At 43.0% G+C, this 10,382-nt stretch overlaps 1 protein-coding gene across 1 annotated transcript; it reads right to left on the bottom strand.

Moving 5' to 3' along the window:
* Nucleotides 1-754: 754 nt before the first annotated feature.
* Nucleotides 755-10,136, bottom strand: HOXB9 (homeobox B9). The gene is made up of 2 exons (XM_053965163.1): nucleotides 9,689-10,136; nucleotides 755-990 (listed from the first exon to the last, which is right to left on the bottom strand). The coding sequence occupies exons 1-2, from the start codon at nucleotides 10,134-10,136 to the stop codon at nucleotides 755-757; spliced, it is 684 nt and encodes a 227-aa protein (XP_053821138.1).
* Between the last annotated feature and the right edge of the window lie 246 nt (nucleotides 10,137-10,382).

Raw genomic sequence — 10,382 nt, 5'->3', positions numbered from 1 at the left:
AAGGGAAAATAACCAAAATTTGAGGCGGAACAGCAGAGCAGGCGCTGCTTTTGGGGGGGATTTGGAGAAAAACGCTGAGATTTGGGGGCGCTGCTTTTCTCTCTCATTCCTTACCCCAACAAGGATTTAAAAAATGAAATTAAACCCAAATTTCGGACAGAACAGCAGAGCTGGGAGCGGGGGGGGGAGGAGAATCTGGCGCTGCTTTTGGGGCGGATTTGGAGAAAAAAACCGAGATTTGGGGGCGCTGCTTTTCTCTCTCAGTCCTTACCCCAACAAGGAGCTTGCACCAGAGGAAGAAAAAGGATTTAAAAAATGAAATTAAACCCAAATTTCGGACAGAAGAGCAGAGCTGGGAGCGGGGGGAGGAGAATCTGGCGCTGCTTTTGGGGCGGATTTGGAGAAAAAAACCGAGATTTGGGGGCGCTGCTTTTCTCTCTCAGTCCTTACCCCAACAAGGATTTTAAAAATTTAAATTAAACCCAAATTTCGGACAGAACAGCAGAGCTGGGAGCGGGGGGGGGAGGAGAATCTGGCGCTGCTTTTGGGGCGGATTTGGAGAAAAAAACCGAGATTTGGGGGCGCTGCTTTTCTCTCTCAGTCCTTACCCCAACAAGGATTTTAGAAATTTAAATTAAACCCAAATTTCGGACAGAACAGCAGAGCTGGGAGCGGGGGGGGGGGAGGAGAATCTGGCGCTGCTTTTGGGGCGGATTTGGAGAAAAACGCCGAGATTTGGGGGCGCTCTGCCGCCTCACTCCTTGCCCTGCTCCTTGTTCATTTTCTTCATTTTCATGCGGCGGTTCTGGAACCAGATTTTCACTTGTCTCTCGCTCAGGTTCAGCAGCCGCGCCACCTCGTGCCGCCGGTCCCGCGTCAGGTACATGTTGAAGAGAAATTCCTTCTCCAGCTCCAGCGTCTGGTACTTGGTGTAGGGGCAGCGCTTTTTGCGCGAGGAGCGGGCGTGCAGCCAGCTGGCGGCGGGGTTGGCTGCGGGAAAAAGGGGAAAAAATAAAAAAAATCTGATTTTTTGTTTTGTTTTGTTTTGTTTTGTTTTGTTTTTTGTTTTTTTTTTTTTTTTCCAGGGGTTTTTAAGGAGAGGTGGGGGGTGTTGGGGGCAGAGTGAAACTAAAGAAAAGAAGAGAAAAGAAGAGAAAATAGGAGAAAATAAGAGAAAAGAAGAGAAAATAAGATAAAACAAGGTAAGATGGAAAGGAAAGGAAAGGAAAGGAAAGGAAAGGAAAGGAAAGGAAAGGAAAGGAAAGGAAAGGAAAGGAAAGAAAGGAAAGGAAAGGAAAGGAAAGGAAAGGAAAGGAAAGGAAAGGAAAGGAAAGGAAAGGAAAGGAAAGGAAAGGAAAGGAAAGGAAAGGAAAGGAAAGGAAAGGAAAGGAAAGGAAAGGAAAGGAAAGGAAAGGAAAGGAAAGGAAAGGAAAGGAAAGGAAAGGAAAGGAAAGGAAAGGAAAGGAAAGGAAAGGAAAGGAAAGGAAAGGAAAGGAAAGGAAAGGAAAGGAAAGGAAAGGAAAGGAAAGGAAAGGAAAGGAAAGGAAAGGAAAGGAAAGGAAAGGAAAGGAAAGGAAAGGAAAGGAAAGGAAAGGAAAGGAAAGGAAAACCATCCAACCAAACCAAACCAAAACCCAAACAAACAAAACAAACCCAAAAGTAAAACCAAACCAAACCAACCAAACAAAAAAAATCAAAATTAAAACCAAAACCAAACCAAACACTAAAAAAAAAAAAAAAACCCACAAAAATAAAACCCAAAAATCCAAATAAACAAACAAAACATCACCCCAAAAAACAACTAAAAACCCCAATCCCCTTTGCCAAAAAAACCCCAAACCTAAAAAATCCCCCCCAAAATTTTAAACAACTTTTAAAAAAACTTTTAAAAACCCCCAAAACAACCAAAAATACCCAAAAAAACCCAAAGCGGGGCTGGGATTGGGGGTGCGGGCGGTGGGGGAGGGGCGCTGTCCCCGCACCCCAAATTTGGGGCGAAACTCCGAGAGTTTGGGGTGAATTTTGGGGGAGTTTTGGGTTCATTCCTGGGGGGTTTGGGGGAATTTCTGTGAGTTTTGGGTGAACCCCGAGGGATTTGGGGGAATTTCTGGGGGGGTTTGGGGGAATTTCTGCAAGTTTTGAGTTCATTTCTGGGGGTTTTGGGTTAATTCCTGGGGGGGTTTGGGTGAACCCCGAGGGATTTGGGGGAATTTCTGCAAGTTTTGGGTTATTTTCTGGGGGTTTTGGGTTCATTTCTGGGGGTTTTGGGTTCTTTTCGGGGGGGTTTGGGTTAATTCCTGGGGGATTTGGGTGAACCCCGAGGGATTTGGGGGGATTTCTGGCGGTTTTGGGGGAATTTCTGCAAGTTTTGGGTTCATTTCTGGGGTTTTGTGGAAATTTCTGTGAGTTTTGGGTGAACCCCGAGGAATTTGGGGAAATTTCTGGGAATTTTAGCTGCAGGTCCAAGAGTTTGGGAGGAATTTCTGCGAGTTTTAAGGGAATTTCTGTGAGTTTGGGGGGAATTTCCCTCGCTTTGGGGTTCGTTTCTGCAGTTTTTGGGTTCATTTCTGCAGGTTTTGGGAGAATTTCTGCGAATTTTGGGTGAATTTCTGCAGTTTTTGGGTGAATTTCGGGGTGTTTTGGGTGAATTTCTGCAGTTTTTGGCTGAATTTCTGCAGTTTTTGGCTGAATTTCGGGGGGTTTTGGGTGAATTTCTGCAGTTTTGTGGTGAATTTTGGAGGGTTTTGGGTGAATTTCGGAGGGTTTTGGGTTCATTTCTGCAGTTTTTGGGTGAATTTCTGCAGTTTTTGGGTGAATTTCTGCAGTTTTTGGGTGAATTTCGGGGGTTTTGGGTGAATTTCTGCAGTTTTGGGTGAATTTCTGCAGTTTTGGGGTGAATTTTGGAGGGTTTTGGGTGAATTTCTGCAGTTTTTGGGTGAATTTCTGCAGTTTTGGGTGAATTTCTGCAGTTTTGGGGTGAATTTTGGAGGGTTTTGGGTGAATTTCTGCAGTTTTTTTGGGTTCATTTATGCAGTTTTTGAGTGAATTTCTGCAGTTTTAGGGTGAAGTTTGGAGGGTTTTGGGTGAATTTCTGCAGTTTTTGGGTGAATTTCTGCAGTTTTTGGGTGAATTTCGGGGGGTTTTGGGTGAATTTCTGCAGTTTTGGGTGAATTTCTGCAGTTTTGGGGTGAATTTTGGAGGGTTTTGGGTGAATTTCTGCAGTTTTTGGGTGAATTTCTGCAGTTTTGGGTGAATTTCTGCAGTTTTGGGGTGAATTTTGGAGGGTTTTGGGTGAATTTCTGCAGTTTTTTTGGGTTCATTTATGCAGTTTTTGAGTGAATTTCTGCAGTTTTAGGGTGAAGTTTGGAGGGTTTTGGGTGAATTTCTGCAGTTTTTGGGTGAATTTCGGGGGGCTTTGGGCGCACCCTGAAGTTTTTGGGCGCACCCCGGGGTTTTGGGGTCCCAGCCCGGGGTTTTTGGGTGAATTTCGGAGGGTTTTGGTGAATTTCAGAGGTTTTTGGGTGAATTTCGGTGGGTTTTGGGTGAATTTCGGAGGTTTTTGGGTGAATTCCGGAGGTTTTTGGGTGCATTTCGGAGGTCTTTGGGTGAATTTCGGAGGTTTTGGGTGAATTTCGGAGGTTTTTGGGGTCCCAAGCCGGGGTTTTTGGGTGAATTTCGGAAGTTTTTGGTGAATTTCGGAGGTTTTGGGTCAATTTCGGAGTTTTTTTGGGGTCCCAACCCGTGGTTTTGGGTTTATTTCGCATGTTTTTGGGAGCACCCCGGCGGTTTTGGGTGAATTCCGGAGGTTTTTGGGTGAATTTCGGAGGTTTTTGGGCGAATTTCGGAGGTTTTTGGGTGAATTCCGGAGGTTTTTGGGGGCACCCCGGGTTTTTTGGGTGAATTTCGGAGGTTTTTGGGTGAATTTCAGAGGGTTTTGGGGTCCCAAGCCGGGGTTTTGGGTGAATTTCTGAGGTTTTTGGGTCAATTTCGGAGGTTTTTGGGTGAATTTCGGAGGGTTTCGGGTGAATTTCGGAGGTTTTGGGTGAATTTCGGAGGTTTTTGGGGTCCAAAGCCGGGGTTTTTGGGTGAATTTCGGAGGTTTTTGGTGAATTTCGGAGATTTTTGGGTGAATTTCGGAGGGTTTGGGTGAATTCCGGAGGTTTTGGGTGAATTTCGGAGGTTTTTGGGGTCCCAAGCCGGGGCTTTTGGGTGAATTTCGGAGATTTTTGGTGAAATTCGGAGGGTTTCGGGTGAATTCCGGAGGTTTTGGGTGAATTTCGGAGGTTTTTGGGGTCCCAAGCCGGGGTTTTTGGGTGAATTTCGGAGGTTTTTGGTGAATTTCGGAGATTTTTGGGTGAATTTCGGAGGGTTTGGGTGAATTCCGGAGGTTTTGGGTGAATTTCGGAGGTTTTTGGGTGAATTTCGGAGGTTTTTGGGTGAATTTCGGAGTTTTTTTTGTGAATTTTGGGTGAATTTCGGAGGTTTTTGGGTGAATTTCAGAGGTTTTTGGGTGAATTTCGGATGTTTTGGGTGAATTTCAGAGGTTTTTGGGTGAATTTCGGATCTTTTTGGGGTCCCAGCTCGGGGTTTTGGGGTCGCAGCCCGGCCCCATCCCCCCATCTCCCCCCATTCCATCCAAATAAACCCCAAAATTCCCTTTTTTCCCCATTTTCCCCCGGATTTGCCCCTCCGGAGCCATCGCGGGGGGGAGCCCTGGGGGGCTTTTCCTGAGGAATTCCTCTCAAATTGGATTTTTTAAATTTTTTTTTTTGGTGCGATCTGGCCCAAAATCGCCCTCTGGCTGCCGGAAAGTTCCCCGCGAGCGCTGCCGAGGTCGGGAGAGCGCCACCCGCAGGCAGGGCTGGAAATGCAGCCAAAAAGAAATAGAAATAGAAATGGAAATGGAAATATTAAAGAATTAAAAGATGAAAATGAAAATGAAAATAAAAAATATAAATAAAAATATAAGTAAAATTATAAAGAATAAAATAAAAATAAAAATAAAAATAAAAATAAAAATAAAAATAAAAATAAAAATAAAAATAAAAATAAAATAAAAATGAAAATAAACATGAAAATAAAAATAAAAATAAAAATAAAAATAAAAATAAAAATAATTTTTACCAAAAAATTAAATTTTTTTTAAAGTAAATTAAATTATCAATGAACAAAGCTAGAAGTGAAATAAATCAAATTTTAAAATGAAAAAAAAAGGTAAAAATAAAAAAAAAGTCATTTATAAATAAATAAATAAATAAATAAAGTGGGAATGGCGGAAAAATTAAAAAATAAAAGATTCAAAAATTCAATTATTGGAGATTTAAAAATTCAGTTATTGGAGATTTCTATTTCTATTTCTATTTCTATTTCTATTTCTATTTTTGATTTTTTTTAATTTTTAATTTTTTTATTTTTTTATTTTTTTATTTTTTGTTTTTTACTTTTATATTTTTATTTTCATTTTTATTCTCATTTCTATTCTTATTCTTATTCTTATTTTAAATTTTTTATTCTTATTCTTATTATTTTTATTTTTTTTTAAATTTTAAAATTTTTATTCTTATTCCTAATTTTTTATTTTTATTTATATTTTTTATTTTTATTTTTATTATTATTATTATTATTATTTTTATTTTTATTTTTTATTTTTATTTCTTATTCCTATTTTCATCTTTTTATTTTTATTTTTTAAATTTTTTCCCCCTCTTCGAAAACGCCACCAAAGAACCCAGCAGCTCCCAGGCCGAGATTCATCAGCGAGAAACAAAAATTAAAAAAAATTGGAAAATGCAGAACCGGGAACGAGGACTGGCAGCAGAACGGCAGCTCTAAATTCAATTATTAATTAAATTTTAAAAAAACCAATTTAATCGAGTTTATTTTGGGGGAAAATCCCCAGAATATTCAATTTTTTATTCAATTTTTGGGTGTTTGATCCCCCCCATCACTCAGGGTTTGCTCTGCCCGGCAAAAGAAAAAATGGATTTTTCTTCTTGTGGGGAAATAAATGAAAAAGAAATGAAAAATAAATTTGAAATAAATTAGAAATAAATTTTAAATTATAATTATTATAAAAAATAAAATGCGGCACCGGAAGGGAATTGAGAGGGATTGTTCTGGGATTTTATGGGGAAAAAAAAGAGAATATTCTGGGGTTTTAATGGGGAAAAAAAGAGAATATTCTGGGGTTTTAATGGGGAAAAAAAGAGAATATTCTGGGGTTTAATGGGGAAAAAAAGAGAATATTCTGGGGTTTTAATGGGGAAAAAAAGAGAATATTCTGGGGTTTAATGGGGAAAAAAGAGAATATTCTGGGGTTTAATGGGGGAAAAAAGAGAATATTCTGGGGTTTTAATGGGAAAAATAATATTCTTCATTTTTAAAGGGGGAAAAGTGGATATTGTGTGTTTTTAATGGGAAAAAAAGAGAATATTCTGTGTTTTAATGGGGAAAAAGCGAATATTCTGTATTTTTAATGGGGAAAAAAGTGAATATTGTGTGTTTTAATGGAAAAAAGAGAATATTCTGTGGTTTTATGGGGGAAAAAAAAAAGAATATTCGGCGGTTTTAATGGGAAAAAAGAATATTCGGCGGTTTTAATGGAGAAAAAAGTGAATATTCTGTATTTTTAATGGGAAAAAAGTGAATATTCTGTGGTTTTAATGGGGAAAAAAGTGAATATTCGGCGGTTTTAAAGGGGAAAAAAGAATATTCTGTATTTTTAATGGGAAAAAAAGCGAATATTCTGTGGTTTTAATGGGAAAAAAGAGAATATTCTGTATTTTTAATGGAAAAAAAAGCGCGAATATTCTGTGGTTTTAATGGGAAAAAAAGTGAATTTAAAGGGAGAAGAAATGGGAATCTCGGCCGGGCCGGGCGCCGCTGCTCTGCCAGGTTGGAAAAATTCGGATTTTTTAATGGAAATCAAATTTCCCGAGGCCGCCCCGCTCCAGAGCCAAAAACCCGGAGGTGCCAACGCCGCTCCTCCCTCCCTCCCAACCAATATTATCATTAAAAATAAGAATTAATAATTAATAATGAATAACATTCTCCGTAGCGCTCAATGTTCCCCGAGCGAATTCTTTGTCTTCTTTTAAATATAAATTTCAAGCGGAAAAAATAAAATTTAAAAAAAAAAAAAAAAAAAAAAAAAAAGAGCCCAGGCTGGAGTTGAACATTTCCCCCAATCTGAATAAAAACCGATATAAACCCGATATAAACCGATATAAAACCGATATAAAACTGATATAAAAACTGATATAAAACTGATATAAAAGTGATTTAAAAGTGATATAAAAGTGATTTAAAAGCTGGCATAAAACTGAAATAAAAGCGAATTAACTCCGAGCCCTCGCTCCCTCCTTCTCCGCTTGTTTTCTCTTTTTTAAAACCAAGGAAAGAGCGCGACTTTGAAATCCAAATCCGCGCCGCGGCCGCGTTAATCAACAAACAATTAACAGCACAAATGAGCCCTGCGCGGCCAGGAGGAAGCGCCGGGAAAGCCGCGGAACCTCCGCGGGTCCCCGCGTCCCCCCGGGGAACTTTCCCGGTGATTTTTCCTCTTTTTCCCCTTTTATTTTCCCCTTTTTCTCCCTCTCTTTTCCGCGCTGCTCCGCGCTTCTCCCCGGTGAAGTTTTCCCCATTATTTTTCCTTTTTTCCCCTTTCATTTTTCCCTTTTTTCCCTCTCCTCTCTCTTTCCGCCCCCGCGGAGTTTCCGCACTGCTCCGCGCGTCCCCCCGGTGAAGTTTTCCCCATGATTTTTCCTCTTTTTCCCCTTTTATTTTTCCTTTTTTCTCCCTCTCTTTTCCGCGCTGCTCCGCGCGTCCCCCCGGTGAAGTTTTCCCCATGATTTTTCCTTTTTTTCCCCTTTTATTTTTCCCTTTTTCTCCCTCTCTTTTCCGCGCTGCTCCGCGCGTCCCCCCGGTGAACTTTCCCCCGGTGATTTTTCCTTTTTTTCCCTTTTTATTTTTCCCTTTTTCTCCCTCTCTTTTCCGCGCTGCTCCGCGCTTCCCCTCGGGGAACTTTTTCCCGGTGATTTTTCCTCTTTTTCCCTTTTTATTTTTCCCCTTTTCTCCCTCTCTTTTCCGCGCTGCTCCGCGCTTCCCCTCGGGGAACTTTTTCCCGGTGATTTTTCCTCTTTTTCCCTTTTTATTTTTCCTTTTTTCTCCCTCTCTTTTCCGCGCTGCTCCGCGCGTCCCCCCAGTGAACTTTCCCCCGGTGATTTTTCCTCTTTTTCCCTTTTTATTTTTCCTTTTTTCTCCCTCTCTTTTCCGCGCTGCCCGTGACCCCTCCGCCCGCAGCTGCGTAGATTTACTCCCCTTTTTCTCCCCTTTTCCTCTCCTTTTCCTCCCATTTCCCCCTCTCCTATTTTTCCCTTATATCTCACTTTTATCCCTCTTTTCCGCCCCTTTTCTCCTCTTTACTCCCCTTTTTCTCCCCTTTTCCTCTCCTTTTTCTCCCCTCTTCCTTCAATTTTCCTCCCATTTTACTCCCCTTTTTCTCCTCTTTTCCTCTCCTTTTCCTCCCCTTTTTCTCCCCATTTTCTCCCCTTTTCCTCCTCTTTTCCTCCCTTTTTCCTCCCCTTTTTCTCCCCATTTCCTCCCCCTCTACTCCCCCTTTTCTCCCAATTTTCTCCCCTTTTCCTCCCGTTTTCCTCCCCTTTTTCTCCTCTTTTCCTCTCCTTTTCCTCCCATTTCCTCCCCCTTTCCCCCATAATTTTCCCCCCCTTTCCCACATTTTCTCCCCCTTTCCTCCCCCATTTCCTCCCCCTTTAACCTCCCATTTTCTCCCCCTTTACTCCCCATTTCCTCCCCATTTCCTCCCCCTTTCCCCCCCATTTTCTCCCCCATTCCCCCCATTTCCTCCCCTTTACTCCCCATTTTCTCCCCATTTCCTCCCCCATTTTCTCCCCATTTTCTCCCCCTTTATTCCCCCCTTTCCTCCCCCATTTTCTCCCCCTTTACTCCCCATTTCCTCCCCCTTTCCCCCATCATTTTCTCCCCCATTCCCCCCATTTCCTCCCCTTTACTCCCCATTTTCTCCCCATTTTCTCCCCCTTTACTCCCCATTTTCTCCCCCTTTCCTCCCCCATTTTCTCCCCATTTTCTCCCCGTTTATTCCCCCCTTTCCTCCCCCATTTTCTCCCCCTTTACTCCCCATTTTCTCCCCCTTTCCTCCCCCATATTCTCCCCATTTTCTCCCCGTTTATTCCCCCCTTTCCTCCCCCATTTTCTCCCCCTTTACTCCCCATTTCCTCCCCTTTCCCCCCATTTTCTCCCCCTTTACTCCCCATTTTCTCCCCTTTCCCCCACTTTCTCCCTCTTTCCCCCCATTTCCTCCCCTTTCCCCCCATTTTCCCCCCCTTTACTCCCCTTTTCCTCCCGGCCGTTCCCTCCGCTCCGTCTCGGCGCGGCTCCGCGGCCCGCGCGGCTCTGCCCGCCTTTGCCGCGGGCGCGGATTTGGATTTTATTTCTCCTCCAGCTCCCCCCGCGCCCCTCCCCGCCTCTCCCATCCCCAGCTGAGACTTTCCTTTCTCCCCGAGCCCTGATTTTCAACTCTCCCCACCATTGTCACCCCTTTTACTTTATTTATTTTTTTTTATTGCGCCACCTCCCGCTTTTACACCGCTCACTTCCTCACTTTTGTTTTCTTTTTGTTTTATTTTTTTTTCCTTAAAAAACCACTTACTTTGATCTCTCCCGTCTTTGTCTCCGCTTCCTTCGCCAACTTTATTATCCTCGAACCTCCTCTGCCCGCAAGCGACGCCTGCACTCTCCAGGCCGTACTCCCGGCTTTTCGGCCCCTCCAAAGCTCGGCCCAGCTCGGTTTTAGCGGAGCCGCTCCCAGCGAGGCTCGGCGTGCGCGCCGCGGGTTCCAGCCAGGCGCGCACGGCTCCGCCCGCGGCCGCGTAGGGCTGGAACGCCGCGGGGTTGGCGGGGAGCCACGGCGAGGCGAACGCGGAGTTTTTGGGCTGGAAGCTGCACGAGGGGAAGTCCAGGGGCTCGGCGGGGTCGCCCCCCGGCGCTCTGGGCGCCGCGAAGGGTCCCGGAGGGAATTTAGGGGCCGCGGGATCGGCGCTCTCGTGACTTATGAGGGAGTCGACGTAGTAATTGCTGAGGGTGCCAGAGATGGACATTGTCAGACATCATACAGAGCGCGGGGCGGTGCTTGGGGGTGGGAAATGGAAAGAATAAAAACGAAAAAAAACGAAAAAAAAAAAAAAACAAACACAAAAAAAAAAAAAAACCGCAAAAAAAACCACCAAAAACACCAAAAAAACAAAAAAAAAAAAAACCACAAAAAAAAACCACAAAACAAAAATAAAACAAACAAACAAACAAAACAAAAACAACAACAAAAACAAACAAAAAGCAAACAAAAA

Source organism: Vidua chalybeata, chromosome 26 (genome assembly GCF_026979565.1).
Source record: "Vidua chalybeata isolate OUT-0048 chromosome 26, bVidCha1 merged haplotype, whole genome shotgun sequence".
Taxonomy (NCBI): Eukaryota; Metazoa; Chordata; class Aves; order Passeriformes; family Viduidae; genus Vidua; species Vidua chalybeata.
The sequence above is the reverse complement of the archived record's forward strand: the minus strand, read 5'-3'. Positions and strand labels throughout refer to the sequence as shown.

What these genes read in the sequence shown, in the direction of transcription:
- HOXB9 (XM_053965163.1), bottom strand. Translation starts at nt 10,136, where the DNA reads ATGTCCATCTCTGGCACCCTCAGCAATTACTACGTCGACTCCCTCATA. An exon ending in CAAAGACGGGAGAGATCAAA is followed by an intron (nt 991 to 9,688) that starts GTAAGTGGTTTT and finishes TTTTTCCCGCAG; the next exon opens with CCAACCCCGCCGCCAGCTGG.